Source organism: Schistocerca piceifrons, chromosome 4 (genome assembly GCF_021461385.2).
Source record: "Schistocerca piceifrons isolate TAMUIC-IGC-003096 chromosome 4, iqSchPice1.1, whole genome shotgun sequence".
NCBI lineage: Eukaryota > Metazoa > Arthropoda > Insecta > Orthoptera > Acrididae > Schistocerca > Schistocerca piceifrons.
In genome coordinates this window covers 513477345-513497632 of record NC_060141.1, presented here as the reverse complement: position 1 = coordinate 513497632, position 20288 = coordinate 513477345, and the positions used below count along the sequence as shown (strand labels likewise).

The 20288-nt window shown below is 36.8% G+C and overlaps 1 protein-coding gene across 1 annotated transcript in view; it reads right to left on the bottom strand.

The window, feature by feature from the left end:
* The window catches only part of LOC124795954 (dynein axonemal heavy chain 6), a 1096896-nt gene that overhangs the window by 712082 nt on the left and 364526 nt on the right, over window positions 1-20288 (bottom strand). The window contains exon 23 of the mRNA XM_047260034.1: window positions 8946-9056. Within this exon, the coding sequence (XP_047115990.1) occupies window positions 8946-9056 (111 nt within the window). The remainder of the gene's footprint in view (window positions 1-8945; window positions 9057-20288) is intronic.

The window sequence follows — 20288 nt, the reverse complement described above, 5'->3', positions numbered from 1 at the left end:
CTCCCTGGACCAAAATTTTACATAGTGTTTAATGGTGCAGCGTAATTTTTTCCATACTTAAAGTAGGTACATATGAGAAATTATTAGTCATCCCCTTAAGAGAGTGAACTGGTTACTTTGCAGGACAGCAGATGGTGCAGAACTGGTCCCATGTAGTCATAGACTGTCAATCAGTAATACAAGTAATGGCAGTGGAATGGGTGCATGTGTGCCAATCAGTTGTACAGAATCAGCGTAATAAGATGGGTCACTTGAAACATGAGAGAAATCAGCTATCCTGTTTGGACATGCCCATGACCACTAAGTCAATAAGATGCCTGGTATGTTGGTGTAGTCTTCAAGGATTGTTGTACTACTCACAGCTATGTATAACATGGAATAACAGCAATGGTCATACAGAGCTCTTAACTGCTGGGACCCACAGATGAGTGTCACACCGTGTCAAGAAGAATCTGTTTCAAATCCAACAGAAATTGCTGCTGTCAGTGAATGCAGGTTAACATCAACCATCTTCTGAATGAACTTTGGAAATGGACTTGCATGCAATGGACATTTTGAGCTGGGTACCTCGCAAAAGGGCATTTGCTCATAACAACACCTGAAGCCACACAGTTAGAAGTGCCAAACAACACAGAAATTGGGCAGTAGCTGGCAGAAAACTAATATTTTAGTCCACTGAAACATGATTTTCTCACCTTTAAAATTATGCAGCCACTGTGTGCACAAAAGGACCCAGGATGCCATTTTAATGGTAGTGTTTGGAGATTGTAGATGTGGTTCTCTGATGTTCTAGGGTTGTTTTATACAGTATGACTTCGATTCACTCATTCAGGTTACAGCGAACATGTACCACGATGGTTATGCCAACTTTATTGGTAACCAAGTGTTATCTTTTCTTCTGCATCACCATGATGGTTTCTGATGGACTACCTGGAGAAACTTGTTGACACACTTCCTTGCCAGATTGAGGCCATTACTGAGACTAGAGGCCATGTAATATGGCATTATCATGATGTCTCCCAAAGCTCCTCTTACTGTGGGCCAATCAGAATTGACTGACTGCTATGTCATCCTTTATCAATGACATCACTGGAAGTGGAATGGAAGGGCAGCACTTCAGCAAATCACTCTCCTGCCCATTATCAGCGTTATTAACACTAAAGCCCTCACATAGCTCCTCTGTTGGCATTATAAGCCCAAGTGCACCCTGTTCCAGTCCTTCCACTAAGGAAAATCCACAGCAGTACTGCAAATTGATCACAAAGCTCTGCACAGCAGCCAGACACATAGACCAATAATCTGCAGAGGTAGATGATGTCTCCTGAGGAGACTAATTTTTTTTATTGGATGTGCCTATTTCCAATGGTAAGTCCAAGGAGAATTCCTAGGAGCAGTGAAATACAGAATCCGACCTGATACTTTGCTATGGGGCCACCAAGTACTTTAAAAAATGTGCGTGTCATTATATACTGTAAGCTATAAATTAATATCATAAATACAAATAATAAATAAAATACTGAACAAGTAAGAGATACTAAAAATAAATTAGTTTTCTGGGAGTATGCATTCCTGATGAAATGACAATTGTATATCCATATGTAACTAGACCAATCAGGTACTAGAATTTCACACTGCTGAACGATTGTAAGGAGTGTTCAAATAAAAGGGTACAAATGTCATAACAACCAAACTGGTTAAAATTTGCATATGCAGCTTTGGGCTAACATAGTGAGACATCTAGGAAATGGAAGCACAAGTCATCACATCACCATCTTTTTCAGCATCTGAGATCCGATACTCATTGAATTCTTCGAGCATGGAAAAGCCTTTAACAGTGACATGTACTGTGAGACAGTCTGGAGGCTATGGAAAGGCATTCATCCTGGGTTGTTCACAAAGCAAGTGATTCTGCTCCATGATAATGAACATCCACATGTCTTGAAGGTCACACAAAGTGTAATGGACAAGTTCAAGTGGGAACAGTATAAGCATCTGCCCTACAGCATGGACAAAAACATTGCCACAGGAAGCACTTCAATGCAGACTATGAACTGAAAGACACAGTGGAGGATTGGCATCTATCACAGTCATGGGAATTCTGGGAATAGGGAATCCTTCAGCTCGTGAAACAGTGGGATAAATGCACTGAGGCCTCCTGTGATTATCTTCGAATAAATACTTCAATTATACCCACATTGTTGCTTCATACCTTTCCTTTTGAATACCTTTCATAAATAACATTTTTGAACCTGCTGCTGGTCAGAAAAAGTGTGTGTATCAATGTCTGTACAACCAGGAGTATATAGGTTATGAAAATTATGTCCTTCCTAAAAATAATCATGAAATTATGTACAATATTTAACATTGTAACAAAGCAATATGTCTGCTGAGATATCTTAAAATAATCATGAAATTATGTACAATATTTAACATTGTAACTAAGCAATATGTCTGCTGAGATATCTTAATCTTGAAGAAATTATCTCCATATTCCATAGAAATTACATTATTTAAACCAGTAATAATTTCCTATCAAACAATGGAAAATCCATGATGGAATGTAACAATATTATGAAAAAGATAGTTGCAACTCACCAAACAGTGGAGATATTGAGTCACAGATACACACAACAAAAAGATTGTCAGAAAGTGAGCTTCTTGCCACAACAAGGTCTTTGTCAGAAACAGACAACACACACACACACACACACACACACACACACACACACACACACACACACACACACACACACACTCTCATGCAAACAGAACTCACAGTCTGTGGCTGCTGAGGCCACTATATGGTAGTAGCAACTATCTTTTTCACAATAATTTCCTATTCTATCTCTAAAAAATAAATTTCAAACATCGCTAACATGTCCTGGAAAAGGTTTAAGAAGGCACTCATGTGATAACTAAAAGACACACAGAAAACAACTCATACCAGAGGATAGAGCATCTCTCCAAGGTTCGATTTGCAATACACACACTGGCACAACTGCAGAGAACAGCACTAGGGAACTAACTTGTCAGAACAAGATGTACAATGAACTGATGTATACATTATGTGCCCTTGAATTCAATTAACATAACTGTGATGGTTCAGTAATGCTTTTGTACCAAACATTCAGTATAATTTCCAACAAACAAAACAATCCATGTGTGGTACAACAGAATCCATGAGACTTGCTGCTTATGAATTGTGAAGAATGTAGGCTGTCCAGGACTCTCGGCAGAGAAAGTTTAACACATGTGGCAAACATTTCTCAGGAGCCCAAAGAAACTGAAAACACAGGTGAGCAGAGAACTGCAGATATCGCATTCAAAAGTCTCATGCAATTTAAGCAAACGCCTGGATGTAAAACCTTACCGGCTGCCATTGTTGTATGCACTGACTATTTGGGACAATGAGCTTTGTTCTGATTTTTGCAATGGGTTGCAGCAGCTGCTTGAAGAAGACAGTTTTTCACAGAAGTTGGTTTTCAGTGACGAAGCCACATTTCACATGTCTGTAAAGGTGAACCGTCATAATTGCATTTTTGGGGCACAGAATATCCACATAAGATAGTGCAATACATTCCTGATTCACCTAAACGTTATGTCTTTTGTGCATGTCCTGTCAAAATGTTTATAAATGTTTTTCTTTTTGGAGAAAACTTTGACTCATTTCATGTATCTAGACATGCTGCAGCAATGGCTTCTGCCACAATTATAGCAAGACAGGGAAGACTTCATTTTGCAACATGATGCTGCTCGAACACACTTTCTTTCAGACATTCATGTTTATCTATATGTCGATTTGCCTCAATGTTGGACTGAATGCGCTTCCCATAGTGGCTCTCCTCTTCTTCAATAGGTCACACTGACATCTAACTTAGCTGCATGTGACTTCTTCTTATGGTGCTATGTCAAATATTGTGTGTGTCTGTCTCACTACCATTTAATATGGAAGAGCTCAAATGAAGGCTAATTAACATGGCCAGTGATATCAACCATGTTGTGTTGGGAACTGTATGGCAAGACTATCATATTTACATTTTACGCCAATATTGAGAGCCTGTAATATGAATTAAAAACTTGAAAGCTCCTCTATCCACTGACATGTGTCAATTTTCTGTACCTCTTGTAGTTCTTACAGAGACATCTTCTGAAAACCCACAGACATCTATGAATAAACCTGAATATTTGGGGATAATGATAATGGAATTTCCTGGATGAATAAAAACATAAAATAAAGGAGAGGCAATCACTCACCTACAGCTGACTGATGTGTTGCATAGAAACACACAACAGAAACAGTATTTTACCAGCTTTTGAGCTCCTGCTCAGTCTCTAGTAGAGGTATACATTTTCACACATAACTTCACAGACACATAAACACACATGCCTGTGGCCACATTGAGACTGACTGCTGATTATCAATAGCAGTTGCCTGGGCAGGTAGAGAAGGCAAGTCTTTCAACAGGTGACTCAGTGGCTGCACAACAAGACAAAAGGAGTTCAGAGGGGAGAGCTTATAAGAGGTAAAGTGTGGAAGAGGGGGTGGGGGTAGAAAAAGGTGGAGAATGAGAGAGATGGAAGAAGCCAGTACATGATCTGGACAAGGAAGGATTGGTGTGGACATAAGAAAGAAGGGAAAAGGCAAGGTTGTGATGTAACATATTTATCAGAAAAATTAGATGAAAATTTTAAATAATGTAAAATCAGGGTGGAATAATGAGAGTATTATGAAAAGGATAAAAGTCACAGATAGACACAACAAAAAGATTGTCAAACAAAGCTTTTGGCAAATGTAACTCACACATGCATCACCACAATCTCTGGCTACCAAGGCCAGACCTCCACTATGTGGTGAGATGAAAATTTTAATGACAAATGGTACAAGGAGTGATGATACAAACAAATTTTTATAGACAATTTGTAATTACACCATATAAAGACGTACACAAAAGTTAAGATGTAATATGGCTGAAGAGATGAAAGGGCTGTTAACTGAAATTGAACATTTCTGATCTTCCTCTTTCTCTCTATCTCTCTCTCTCTCTCTCTCTCTCTCTCTCTCTCTCTCTCTCTCTCTCTCTCTTTTCTTAAAAAAAATTCTGAAATCTGTTTTGTGTTCTTGTATGAAATGCACAATGATTAGTGCTTGTCTGAGTAATTTATGATAAAATATGTACATTTTACTGAAATATACCTCAAGAAATGGCGTGGAAGAGAAGGCAGCCATTGAAATACAGATACTATTGGTGGGTGGTTGGTGGGTTGTTGCTCCCAAAATTATCCCAGTCTCAACCTACAGTAACCTACTGTTGGTGTGTTCAGTGAGGACAGAGACGTGGATGGAGCCATCAGACAGAAGCAGGTCAATGTCCAAGAAGGTGGTATGCTGGTTTGAGGAGGACCTGGTGAAGTGGATGGAAGGAGTTGTGATGGAATGAGGGCAGGTTGTCTTCATCAATGAACCTCAACCAGACTGGGGTATGGGATTTTGGGAGGCTAGGAAGATTTCCTTTATATGATCCACAAACAGGTTGACAAAGGAGGGTGCCTTGCAGGTAGCCACAGCTATGCTGTGGATTTATTTGTATACTTATTCTTCAAAGGAGAAGTAGTTCTGATTAGGATAAAGTTAGTAAGGAATAAGTTTTGGATCTGGAGTATGAAGGACATTGGGAGAGGTAGTATTCAATAGCAGCATGACCACAGGAATTAGAGATGTTGGTATATAGGGAAGAGGTATCAGTAGGGGTCCGGGAGATAAAAGGATGTGGATGGTGGAAAATTAGTGAAGGAAGTGGTTGGTGTCTTTGAGATGGGAAGCTAGATTTCAGGCAATAGGTGCTGGTCAATGAGAGCTAAAATAACCTGATACAAATGGATACACAACAACCAGATACCATGGTGTGCGAAGGATTACTGAGTTGGCCAAAGCAAACTGGACTACCCTGTGACACAACATGCAGCTGAACATAACATGCTTAATTTGAATGGTTGCTTCACAACTAAGTCCACCTGTATCCTCCTTGCACCATAATCTTTTCTGAACTATGCAGATGTCCATTATCCTTACAGCACATTCTCTGCTCCAGAAATCATACCCACCTCAAGCTACAGTAACATACTGTTCCTGCATTCTCCACCCAACAGTTTCCACCCCCTTTGTCATACAACTCCTTCTAATTTATGTCCCCTCTCCCTCACTGTGTGCTGTTCTCTGCTGATGCACCCACTGACCTTCTTCCCCTTTCTGCCCTTCTCCTTTCACAATCCCCCCTCCCCCGTCTCCACCATCATGCTCCATAGTCTCCAGATACTGCAAATTGCAGTCTTATCATGCCCTGCGTATTCCACCAGATGAACACTCCCCCCTCCCCTGCATATCCTGGTATCCTGCCCTTTCCCCACCCCACTCCAGATTGCTGTTTGAGTTTGACATGACACCACTGCATTCTAGCCAGAGATAGCAGTCATGCGTGCGTGAGCTGTACCTGCTTGTGTGAATTTTTGAAGAAGGTTCTTGCTGAAAGCTAAATGTGGAACAGTCTTCTCAGTATGCCTGTCTGCAATTCAACATGTCATCTTTACAGTGAGTAGCAGTGTATTCTTTTCATAATATTGTACAAAACAACTTAATCAATGCCCCCAGCTCATGACAAAAGCACCTGTAAACTCAGAGCATACTATGATCATGTATAACAGATGTAGAAGTATGAAACTGGAATTTGCCTATAGCTAGTGCTAGCCATCAGTGTATGGCCCATGAGCTCATGCCTGCAGTGCCTTCTGCTTTCCGTAAAGGCCGATGATAGATATTAACACACAGTAATCCAAGTTCCATACATCAGCACCTGTTTCAAAACTGTAAACATGTCGAGTTTTGTGCCTATGAACTATGATTTGTGAACAGCATTGGTTTTCTGTTATCATTTGAAGAAAACTGTTGAAAAATTGCATCGGATGCTTGTTGAAGCTTTCAGTAAACATGCTCTTTGGGAAGCAGAGTGTTTTGAAAGGGTCAAAAATTCAAAAGTTGTGATTTTGATGTGAGAAACGATGAGTTTGGGAAACCATCGGAAAAGTTCAAAGACAATGAGCTGGAGGCCATACTGGATGAACGTGATGCTCAAACACAACAGGAACTCATGAGACAAATGAATGTGATGCAGAAAGCCATTTCTCTTTGGTCGAAAGCTATGGCAAAGTTGTAGAAGGTGGGAAAATGGGTTCCGTATGAACTGAATGAAAGACAGCAAGCACATCAAAAGACTATTTGTGAAATTCTGCTCACCAGATAGAAAAGAAAATTGGTTCTCCATCGAATAGTGATACGTGATGAAAAATGGATATATTTTGAGAATCCTATGTGTTGTAAATCATGGGTGAATCCTAACAAACAATTGACTTTCACTGCAAGACCAAACTGCTTTGGAAAGTGTGTTTCATGTGATCAGAAGGATGTCATCTATTATGAGCTGTTAAAACCTGGTGAAACCATTATTGCCGATCACCACCAACAGGAAATGATCAATTTAATTTGAGCATTATGTGAAAAATGACCAGAATATGGAAAAAGGCAACACAAAGTCTTACTGCTCCATGATAATGTTCCATCAGTTTCGAATAACAGACATGTAATTATTGCAACCAAAATCTGGTTTCACACTTCTAGGAACAATTATGGTGCCATGTCAGGTAAGAACTAACATACAATGAAAGAACAGGCATTCAGCATAAAATAGAGACACATGACTAAAAATAGCTATCGTTATAAGATATTTATGTTGCCCTTGGTCACAAGAGACTGTTTCAGACGCCATATGTTACATCTGGCTAAGAAGCAAATTGCACCCAGATCAAGACACAAAGAGAGGGCACCAGCACCCAGGCAATACGCAGCCAACTACATGTCTGCCTACGGACATTTGTGTAACATGTACAATATAGCTAACATACATTATAAGATACAAGAAAAGTGGCTTCAAGCTGTATTGTAAGAGGAACATAATGAAAACAGCTTAGGTAGCCAAGCACACAATCATGAGCAAATCTCACTAGCTCTAGCAGTACAACACATCAAACCAACAACATCTGTCCTAAGCTTGCACTAAAAGTAAGCAAACTATAGACAGACAGACTTGTAATAATAGAAACCAATAAGGCATTACATGGGCTAGCAAGTGCAATGCATAATAAAATAATCTAATATAAGTATAGTAGAGATGTATGGTGAAAGCCTGTTCACATGGGGATAGGGAGGGAGAGAGGGAGAGAGAGAGAGAGAGAGAGAGAGAGAGAGACAGAGAGAGAGAGAGAGAGAGAGAGAGAGAGAGAGAGAGAGACAGATGGAAAATGCAGTGGTGACTTGAAGGCTAGTGGGATTTTCTGCTTTGTTGCATGTGTACATGATTAATAAATAAATACACTGTAGTTGAGTGGTTGCCAACTCACATTTATTTCTGGGCTTGGAATTCAGATTATCATAAAAGTTTTCAAGGAATTGTTTCTAAAAGGTTTAATATTTTCTATGGAATATAATAATGACTTGAGTTTAGTGGAAAGTGTTCATTATCAAGTACAGGCATAAGAAAAACTAATTATTTACTGTTTGCTCTCGGTCTAGTTAGAACACATTATTTTTACAGCAAATAAAATTCAGAGTTTGAATGAATGAAGCTCTGATAACAGGGTCTATTAATATTACTTTTGTCTGACAGAGATATTTGTGCCTGACAGATATATTTTTCATAATATTGTTACATTCCACCCTGTAGGTAACATTCCATTGTTAGGTATCTTATGTTTATCTTATTGCATCTTGAAAGAGAATATAATAATATTATAACCTAAATCATAAGCACACAGAAAACACTACAATTATGTACAAAACAAAACTTAACAGAACCTGTTCACATTTATTTTCACATTTTTGATGACTTATACCTTACCTGAAAACATTTCTTTTCAAATGCAGACAGGGCTTGCTTAATATTCTTGTCTGGCATAAATACAAGATGTACATTCTCGCACCATATTATAAGAGATACAGTCAATATAATCTGGAAAAAAAGATAGACACAAGGGTCAAAGATACACCTATGATGCATGATATCTGTCACAACTTCCTGTTTACATGCAGGAGAGGGCCTGTAAGCAGGTATCTTGCCAGGTAAAACATATACATAAAAATAGCACATCACAGATAATCAGAATACATTGTATCCATTACACTGTATTCATCTCTGATGAATAATTTTATGCAGAGGCAGCATTACTTCATTTGTCACTTCTCAGACTTTGGTCCTTGACAATTGAGTACTACCTGTTTCACATTTTGTCCCTCCTCCCCTCCTTTACTCTGAAAAATAAGCAACCATTCTGTTTTTTACAGAAAATGTTATAGGGTCACGACGTATATACCCCCCTCTTAAAGCCTCAAGTCTTACTTGTCCCTATTGATAATGCCATTTGCATATTGGAAAGCATCACCTTACAATTTTCTGATGATGTCTTTGCACCATGTGATACATTGTACTATTCTCTGCTCTACAAATGAATGTTGTTAACCACAAAGAACCAAGCTTTGTTACATTACTGAGCAGATGGAGAATTATTAAAATTGTAGCTGCAGATGAGCTCAAGAATTCTACTGTCAGGCAAAATGATACACATTATTTTCACTCCACTAACATCTATACTGCAATGACATAATCGTTACTGAATAGTCAAATACAATGAGCAGAGATGGTAGTGTCCTGAAGATTTATGATACCTTGAAATAACATTCAGGATGCGTGTAAATGCTGTACAATGATACAGACAGTGTGCTCTTTGGTCTGAGGGGAATTTCCACACAACACTACTCACTGTAAGGTTGCTACACCTCCTTCTATTGCTGTAGTATCTTGTGACATTAAATAAGCAACAGCTGTGGCAAAAACAGCGACAGAAGCTTGAGATGTTGTTTTCTGTGCACATGATGACAGGTCTACATATGTTGAGAGTTCAGTTTATATATTTTTACTCTTTACAAAGCTTATTCAGTGTTACACAATTTGACATGATTACCAGAGAATGACTTGAACCAAGAAACATCTTTCAGCAGCAATGACTGTCAATTGTGCTGTCTGCATTCTCCTCATGTACCAACTACAAGCTTTAAACTGTCACTAGTCCTTTCCAATACATTCTAAATTTCAGTTAGGCTCTCAAACAAATCTGTGGGATAAGCATGTCTAGGGGAGAAGAGTGACCTGTTACAAGGCTTGTTGATATTATGGGGCACAGATATTTAATTACGTTTTAGTGGAAAACATTTTTTAATGAAGACTGTCTTTATGTTAAAAGTGTATGCTGATCAAAGAGCGCTGTGCGAGGCCTACCAATGTGCTATTAGAATTATAATATTGGAAAACTTAATAAATAGGAACAAATTTTTAATCTAACCAATCCTCACTTTTAAAATCATTCAAAGCATTGCATATCTAGATTTAAAATATCGCAACATGTGGCGAATTTCACAGAATAACAATGCTGGCGCTGAAAAATAAATGTACATTAAAGAATGAAGCAGGTGTCAAAAGTCAGGCTCTGGTAAACAGAGCGTAACATCATTTATTTACCAAGTGGCTGCAGTCCATACACAGAGAACATTCAAGACCACTGTTTGCAGCACTTGATGAAAACAGTTATTAGTTACTGAAATATTATGTACATGAATGGAACCCTCATCTGGGCTGCAACCATCTGAAATGACTTCACCGTAGAGTTTTAACAGGAAAGTACAGTACAAACTGAAAAGAGCCTCTGGGATTTCTACCAGTTTTTCACAGAAGCAATAGACCTGATGAGTATCAGCCCTGTGGGGTTTATAACCTTATAGAGCTCTGGTAGGAATGGAGATAGGGCAAACACATGTTTTTTCCAGCTCCTGGCATATAGGCTGCCCTGCATGACAGGCATGTTGTGTGGGAACCTACTGGCCTTCCAAAACAACCTGCTTTGCAGGTCAGCCTACATGTCAGTTGCACAAAAATGGTTTCCTGGTGCCTGACATGCAGGCTGTCCTGTGTGACAGGTATGTTGTGTTGGAATAATATCAGTCCACTTTATTGACCTGCTTTGTATGGCGACCTATACACCAGGGGCAAATAAATTATTTTCAAGCCCCCGATGTGCAGCCTGCCCTCCATGACAGGGGTGTTGTGGGAGTAGTATTGGCCTGCTTTACTGAACTGTATTGCAGGGGCTACACATGCCAATGGGCATGGTTAGAGATAGGTTCAGGTAGGTAGAGAAGGGAATGGACAGAGCAAGGGAGGGGAGGAAATAGAGAGAGGCGGAGGGGGAGGGTAAGATGCAAGAGGAAGGTGTAGAAGGGTGATGGGCAGGTGGAAGGGGAAGAGAGGGAGGTGGATATAGAAAGAAAAAGTGAGAAAAGGACATGGTCGGAGGGAGGTGGGAGGAAGATAAGGTCAGAGAGACAGGGTGAAGGACATGCACAAGGAGAGTGGGATGAGATGAAGAGACAGGAAGAGTGGGGAGTAGGAGACAAATAGAGGCAGAAGGATGAGGTGAACAGACAGGGAGGAAGAGGTGGACACAGAGAAGGGGAGGAGAAGTTTATTTTGATATAGGGTGAAGTGGGGTAAGTGTAACCATGTTTTGGCATAGTTCAACTTTGACACCAAATTGCCAACTTGTTATTGAAGATATGATTTTGAAATTTCTCATGCTTAAAGTTTGACTTATTGACTTTTAAACAATCTACATTTTGTTTTTGAAAAAAGAAATTATATGGTCAATTAATTGTTTTCAAAATTTTGTGTTGTGAGGTTACACTTGCCCCATGGTTCAGGGCAAGTGTAACCCCACATTGTTGTACACATACAGAGCATTGTAAAAGAGACTTGGGGTAAGTGACCTGATTACCCAATTTTTACTGAATTTGAGGATTTTTAAATTATTAAAATATCTTAAATTTTACTCAAGATATGAACTTTTTTGCACACGCCTCTTTGTATATTATGAAATACACAGAAAATGTTAGCTAAACTAAAAAATAAGTGTTAGCCTAAACCATAAAACACTGAAACAGAATGCTTCATAGATGATTTATTTTTGTTTTAGGCCAGTAATTGATTAGTTTAAATTCTACAAAAGTAATATTTTTTCTTTAGTAGGCAATTTAACAAAAATAATAAACTATCTAGTATCAAGAGAAAAGAAAAATTCACTTTATAAGTTCACTTTCTATTATTTTTCATGGTAATTAAACTAAAGTTGTTGGCAATTTGTGTTTAACGCTAAACTGCCCTAATTCAACTTATTATATTCACACTTAGGCCCTAACTATTACTTAGTCACTGAATGTTGTATGAATCAAATGTAACACCAAATGTCAGGTCTCCCCTGCGACTCAAAGTAGGCTCAGGCAGCACTGAAATGACATCAGAGGATGGAACTTCCGTCTCATCTCTTCTATCAGGCCAGTAGAATGTGGTACCATGCTTTGTCTTAATTTTGCATCTGAGGAAAATCACTTCTGGATCTCCTAAATCACTAATTTTTGTAACTTGGCCAATAAAATGAACTTTCTTACATTTTGTTGCAAAAGCTACCAGAGCATAGTTTCCAACTGTAATTTTATCTTTGGCTTCAAAAAAGTTTGCCTCTTTTTCTTCTTCACAGTTTATCATTTCTTTCCTGATATTGTCCAGTGTTATTATGGTCCCATTTCCTTCAACACTACTTATTAAAGATAGGCCTCCTTCAGTTTCACTTTCTTCACTTGTTGATTCAACTGCCAGTCTTTTTTCCTTGTTACCCACCTGAGCAATCAGGGATTTTTTTCCACAACATTCCGAGATGCCATTTCGAATAAAGTAACAGCACTTTGTTTGGAAGATTTACTTTTCATTACCAAGCCCTTTTTTATGTCGATAATGCTTTTTCGTTTTGCTTTCTCCTTATTATTCTTGTTTCCTTTAAAATCTTTTTCTTTATAGATGGCATCTTGAAAAGTGATAACTTCAGCTCCTGGTGCAATCCTTTTCTTCTTTGTTTTACCAGTGGGACTACACTGTTGGACTTTGTCATATTTTATAAAAGGAAACGTGGTTTAAAAATATAGTAGACTTAAATAAAAAATAAAATATATCTCACACAAACTCAGTAGGCCTACAAATCCAGCACATCAAGTATTCTGGTATCCATATGTACAGGAAGGCCAGTTTAGTTGATCTAGTGTGATAGCAAAAACAAAGTTACGGCTTAAATAAATAAATCTGTTCTGGTAAGATTGTTTGGGGCAAGTGTAACCCCTCCTGGTTACACTTGCCCCAGCCTGTTGGTTACACTTGCCCCACATGGGAAAAAGTTGGGGTAAGTGTAACCATGCCTGGCATATCAAGAGCTTTATCAGTAGAGTAAAATGAATCTAATATTTGAAATTGCCATGCAAAAGTTAGTTTGTAACCAAAAAATTGTGCAGTTATCTTTAAAACAGCAAAAATGACAGACCACCAAATTCTGAGCATGTCACTCACTTGCAGAGTGAAAATGTAGTCGTCAATTCAAGTCCAAAAATTAATTACCAATTTATGTCAGATTTGACAACTTATGGTGAAATATAACAAAGAAAGGAGTAAATTAATATGTGTGATAGGTCAGAGGTAAAAATACTGCTTCTTTAAGGCACCATAAGCCGTGGTTACACTAACCCCATGGTTACACTTACCCCACTTCACCCTATGTTCAAACACATATGTGAGTGAAGCTGTGGAGGAATGCTAGTTAAAAAAATTATTAAATAAGTACATAGAGATAAGTAAGAACAAGTTTCCTCTCAATGGGTGTAGCATAAAAAATTAGATATTGAAATCACTGGCCACCAAATTCATATTTACTTCATACTGCTAAAATACATTCCATTTTTTGATAAAGAATCAAATGCAGGTGCATTGTATTTACCCCAGGAGACACTGTATAATGACACAGGTAGGACATTATTAAAAAAATGCCACTAATGAATTGTAACTAATTGGACTATGATAGTGTTTTTAAACAGCATCAAATTTTGCACTAGCTCGATTGGACCACCCATGAGTTACTTTTTATGCCTGCCAGTGTCTAAATCTATATTTCATGTAAGCAGCAACAACACTCATTCATAAAAAATGGAGATATGCATATTCCCTCTAATTACACATGTTTCAATCTTTCCATATACTTAAAATGTTTTTGGAAAGTGGACTATAATAGGATACTGTATGTTTTCACAGAATGGTTTGCTAAATGTTTCTCAGTTCAGCTCTCATAAATGTAAAGAAAGCTTGATATGGTCTTATAAATGTTTTCCTCACACTGGTGGGAAAGAAAAACTATCTAGTTGGTGTATTCATGATGTTCTCAACCATTTTAATATGCGTAGTATAAAAATTTACTTGGAAATCAAAATATTAAGACATTAAAGATAACCACTTGCTGTTTTATCTGCTCCACAAGAAGTAGGGGGTCCCAGGAAATATGGCTTGAAATCAAAGGCCACAGAATCATTCAAAATATGATATTGGATGCACTCATGCTCTAAACCTATATGAATCATCTACCAATTAATTTACATGAGTGTTTAAAAAATATAACACTTGCAGTTGAGACTAGCATGGTAGTAAAGAGAACAAACTAAAAAATATGACACACCACCAGTACTAATATCCAGGCAGACAATAGGCCCACAGTAAACATTTTAAAATTTAATCTTCCAAGGACTCATATAATGGAATATGAAACACTAATAGTTATCTGCAGTACTAGAAATGGACATTAATACTTGTACACTAAATGGAACATAACACATAAAATTCCTTTTAGATCATCTGTATGGCGAGCTAAAATAAAGTCAAAATATAATTGAAGACATCGAGAAATTCAGCTTCCTTGTTTTGATTTTAAAAATATTTCTCCATGTCATGACTTGAAATCATTATATTTAATATATTTTACTTACTTTCACTCCATGTTTTGTCACAGACTTGTCTTCTAGGGCAACATATCTAAAATAAATCATTGGAAGGAAAAACGAGACACAAAAATACTTAAAATGAAAAATCATTTACCACAAAATAATGCTCTCCCTGTAAGATGCTATGCAATTTTATAGCTTTTCTTTTCTTTCAACATAAAACCATGTTGTTTGATATGAAAAACAATATGCCTCTCACAGTTTTGATTTATTGGTTTATTTTCTTTTGTTAGAACACACAAATGACACTGGTTGCTACTGTTACTAAGTTACCACTTGTCTTTGGGTACTGTCATTACTGAAACACTTCAGCTAATTTCTGAACTCAGTAAGTGGTGCACTTTAAGTTAATGAATTGCTGAAATCAGTGAATTTTCTGTCCAAGTTATGGGTCAACTGAAGAATGGGATACAACCCGTCAGTTTTGACCAATGATGTCATTGTTTATTCATCGATATCAATGTCTTTATTTTTGAGCCATAGATAGTAACTGACCAATGACATCATAGGTCATTCATAGATATCAATGTCTTTATTTTTGAGTCATAGATAATAAATTCGTTATCTTCTGTGGTGAGGTGTCATCATTGTAAATTGAAATAAATGAACATGTTTTTAAAAGACAGTACTATACATTGTGTATGATTTTTGTCACTTGAATTAATTTAAATCATTTGTTTATTCCAATTCATTCTTAGTGAGTTTCAGGTATTCTGGAAGAACAGCTTTTCATTCTGAACAATTTTTACTCTTTGTTTTTTGTTTGAAGGTATCAATTGATCCTTTCCTGTGAATATGGAAGACTTGAAGCAGGTTTCATCAACTGCAGTATGGAATACAAATTTGACAGTTGTTGTTCCTTTTCACCTTCACTAGCAGTAGTACTACTATGATACTTTTCAGTTGATACTAGTACTATCAAAAGTGAAAAGATCGACAGATGAAAATTTTGTGACCCTTACTTCAGTTGATCTATATAAGTCAACTGAAGAATAGGATACTAGCGCTAGCGAAGGTGAAAAAGTTGAATATGTTAAATTTGTATCTCATGCTGCAGTTGACCTATACAGATAAACCGAAGTTCGGGACACAACATTATTTATGTCCCTTTTTTTTCTTTCTGTTTTGCACTAAAAGCCCATTCTTCAGTTGAGCACAATAGGCCAATTGAAGAATGGGACACTAAGAGTCAAAGAAGCAATATACTTAATATTATGTTCGAAACATGAATGTATGTGATGTATGTCTAACATCTGTTTTCTCTGTCCTGTATTCCTTTGTTTCTCAGCATTTGTATTTGCTGTTAAATCTGTGCAAAGAATCATCTATGGTAACTTCTGATATCATTGGTCAAATCCAACGGTTTTATCCCATTCTTCAGTAATCCAAAAAATTTTGTGTCTTTTATTTTCAAGTACAGATAAATGTAAATCTGTTATTTTACAATGGTGAGAAATCAAGAACAAAACAAATGGTTATTTCACTTAAAACAAATATTGATAAAAAGTGAAGTTGAAAATGTCAATCTTTAATTACTCTGACATTGCCAACTTTACATTTTTAACAAAATTTAAATAAAGAGCTGACACTGTGAAGGGTAAATTGGCTGGGGAAATAGCAGGAAAGTTAAAGGGACGAGGCACTGTCATGAGTGGTAAAATACCAGTGGTTGTAGGGTTCACAAAAGACCCTTTTTAGGGCAGGAAGGTCTGAAAGAAAGCAAATTTTAAGAGAGGTTAGGACTGAGACAAATCTTCAGATTGAGAAAGAAATCAAAAAACATAATTCCAGCTTATTACATCAGCATAAACAGCCATTGGTTAAGAATTTTGAACAGTCAGCAGATGTTTTAACGCCACCCAATTTTAACTCAGTCAATGTGAAATGTCAGCTATCTTTATTGCATCAAAATATTCAAGGACTGAGAAATAAAATTAATGAATTAACTATCTGCATAGATGAATTAGAGTCTTCAAACTCAGCTGACATAATCTGCCTCTCTGAACATCATGTGACCACTGGTATAGAACTTTTAAGTGTTACAGGTTTTAGGTTAGCATCTCACTTTTGTAGTTCAGAAATGGAGAAATGAGGAGTTGCCACATTCATCAGGAACTGTCATAAATTTAAGAACATAGACATTCATAAATTTTGCCTAGAACAGCATATGGAAGCATGTGCAACAGAATTAGAATTTCACAAAAAATCCTTCATAATATTAAGTGTATATCAAGCACCCGCAGGTAACTTTAATCTGTTTGTAAACCACCTTGAAGCTGTACTGGCACATTTAGCAACCAAAAACAAAGAAATAGTGGTTGCTGGTGATTTCAATGTAGATTTTCTTAAAGACTCTCCCAATAAGAACTTATTTGAGTTAGTAACACTATCATTCAACTTAATTCCCACTGTAAAGTTCCCCACTAGGATAGCCACTTGCTCACAAACAGCCATTGATTATATCTTTATAGAAAAGGCCAATGAACAAAATTATATTACAAAACCAATAGTCAATGGCCTCTCAGACCATGACATGCAGTTCCTTCTGTCAAATGTTAATACTGAACAGGATATAAAATCTGATAAATCTGAGCTCAAGAGGGTAATCAGTAAGCCAAAAATTGATTATTATAGGACACTCCTCAGAGACATTCACTGGACTGATGTTTACAGTACTCATGGCATGAATGAAAAACATAACACTTTTGCTAATAAAGTGCTTATCTTATTCGAACACTGCTTTCCCCCAAAACTTACCAAGGTTAGAGCAAAGTCTACAAAGAAGCCATGGATTACTCGAGGAATAGGGGTATCTTGTAAAACAAAAAGAAAACTGTATCTGTCAATCCGAAACATTTCCAATGTTGATGCTATAGCACATTATAAGAAATACTGCAAAATATTAAAGACTGTAATACGGATGTCAAAGCAAATATATTACAAGGAAAAGACAGTCATATCAGATAACAAAATAAAGACAATATGGGATATAGTGAAGGAGGAGACCGGTAGAACCAGACATGAAGAGTAACAAATAGCATTAAGAGTAAATGACACATTGATGACAGATGTGTATAGTGTTGCAGAACTTTTTAACAAACATTTTATAACTGTTACTGAAAAGATGGGGTTGTCAGGTTCGGTAGATGCTGCTATGGAATACCTCAGACCAGACATTTCAAGTAACTTCCATAATATGAATTTGACCCTCACTACCCCAACAAAAATAACGTCCATCATAAAATCTATAAAATCAAAACCATCTAGTGGGTATGATGAAATATCAACAAAGTTAATTAAAGAATGTGATTCTGAGCTAAGTAACATATTAACCAGTCGCTTATCAGTGGAATATTTCCTGAATGGCTGAAATATGCTGAAGTTAAGCCACTGTTTAAGAAGGGAGATAAAGAAATAGCATCAAATTTCCGTCCAATTTCACTGTTGCCAGCATTTTCAAAAATTTTCAAAAAAGTAATGTACAGTCAGCTTTATAACCATCTTATCTCAAATAACATACTGTCAAAGTCACAGTTTGGATTTCTAAGAGGTTCTGATATTGAGAAGGCTATCTACACTTACAGTGAAAATGTGCTTAATTCATTAGACAAAAAATTGCAGGCAACTGGTATATTTTGTGATCTGTCAAAGGCATTTGACTGTGTAAATCACAATATCCTTTTAAGTAAATTAGAATATTACAGTGTAACAGGAAATGCTGCAAAATGGTTCAAATCTTATATCTCTGGCAGGAAACAAAGGGTGTTATTAGGAAAGAGACATGTATCAAGCTATCAGGCACCATCCAACTGGGAACTAATTACATGTGGGGTCCCACAAGGTTCCATTTTGGGGCCCTTACTTTTTCTTGTTTATATCAATGACCTTTAATCAGTAACATTACCAGATGCCAAGTTCATTTTGTTTGCCGATGATACAAACATTGCAATAAATAGCAAATCAAGTGTAGTCTTAGAAATATCAGCCAATAAAATATTTGTGGACATTAATCACTGGTTCCTAGCCAATTCTTTGTCATTAAACTTTGAAAAAACACACTACATGCAGTTCAGAACTTGTAAGGGGTGTCCCACAAGTATATGTCTAACATACGATGACAAGAATATAGAATAAGTGGACAGTGTTAAATTCTTGGGATTACAGCTTGATAATAAATTCAACTGGGAGGAGCACACCACAGAACTGCTAAAGCGTCTTAACAAATCTCTGTTTGCAATGCGAATTTTGTCAGACATATGGGATATAAAAATGAAAAAGCTGGCATACTATGCTTACTTTCATTCCATAATGTCATATGGGATTATGTTTTGGGGTAATTCATCAAGCCAAGCTAAAGTTTTCTGGGCACAAAAACGTGCAGTAAGAGTTATATGTGGTGTGAACTCAAGAACATCTTGCAGAAGCCTGTTTAGGGAACTAGGGATACTAACTACTGCTTCCCAACATATTTATTCCTTAATGAAATTGTCATTAAAAATATATGACTTTTTCAAACCAACAGCTCAATCCATGGAATCAATACTAGAAATAAGAATAATCCTCACAAGGATTTAAAGTCACTTAGTCTTGTACAAAATGGTGTGCATTATTCAGGAACACACATTTTCAATAACTTGCCAGCAGTCATAAAAAGCTTAACAACCAATGAAATTCAGTTTAAGAGAAGCCTAAACGATTTTTTGGTGGCCAACTCCTTCTACTCCATTGATGAATTTCTCAGTAAAACCAACTGATTTGTATATAAGTACAATATAACTACTGCACAATTTCAGTGCAGTAATGTGTTCATTGAAAATTTGTGTGTGTGTGTGTGTGTGTGTGTGTGTGTGTGTGTGTGTGTACAATGTAACTTCTGCACCATTTCAGTGCAATAATGTGTTCATTGTAAATAAGTATTATAGTAGTTCTATTACATGTTTATTACCTTATAAATAATTAAAAAACTGTTTTATTTTAAATTCAGTGCATTAGTATTTGTAAAATGACTTTCATATAATGTTCATTAAAAAATGATGATCATTCCACTTGGGACCTGTGGAATGGTACATTAGCTTATTTGTTTTACTTGTATATATTTGTCATGTTTTTCTGACATGTTCCACATCCTGGAGGACCTCCTCACTACAGATCAATTGGAATGAAAGTAAATCTAATCTAATCTAATGTGACAAGGTTTGAGCACAGTATATATTAGAGCAAGAGAGATTATGTATGAGAACGCCTGAACACAAAGACAAAGAAACTGTAT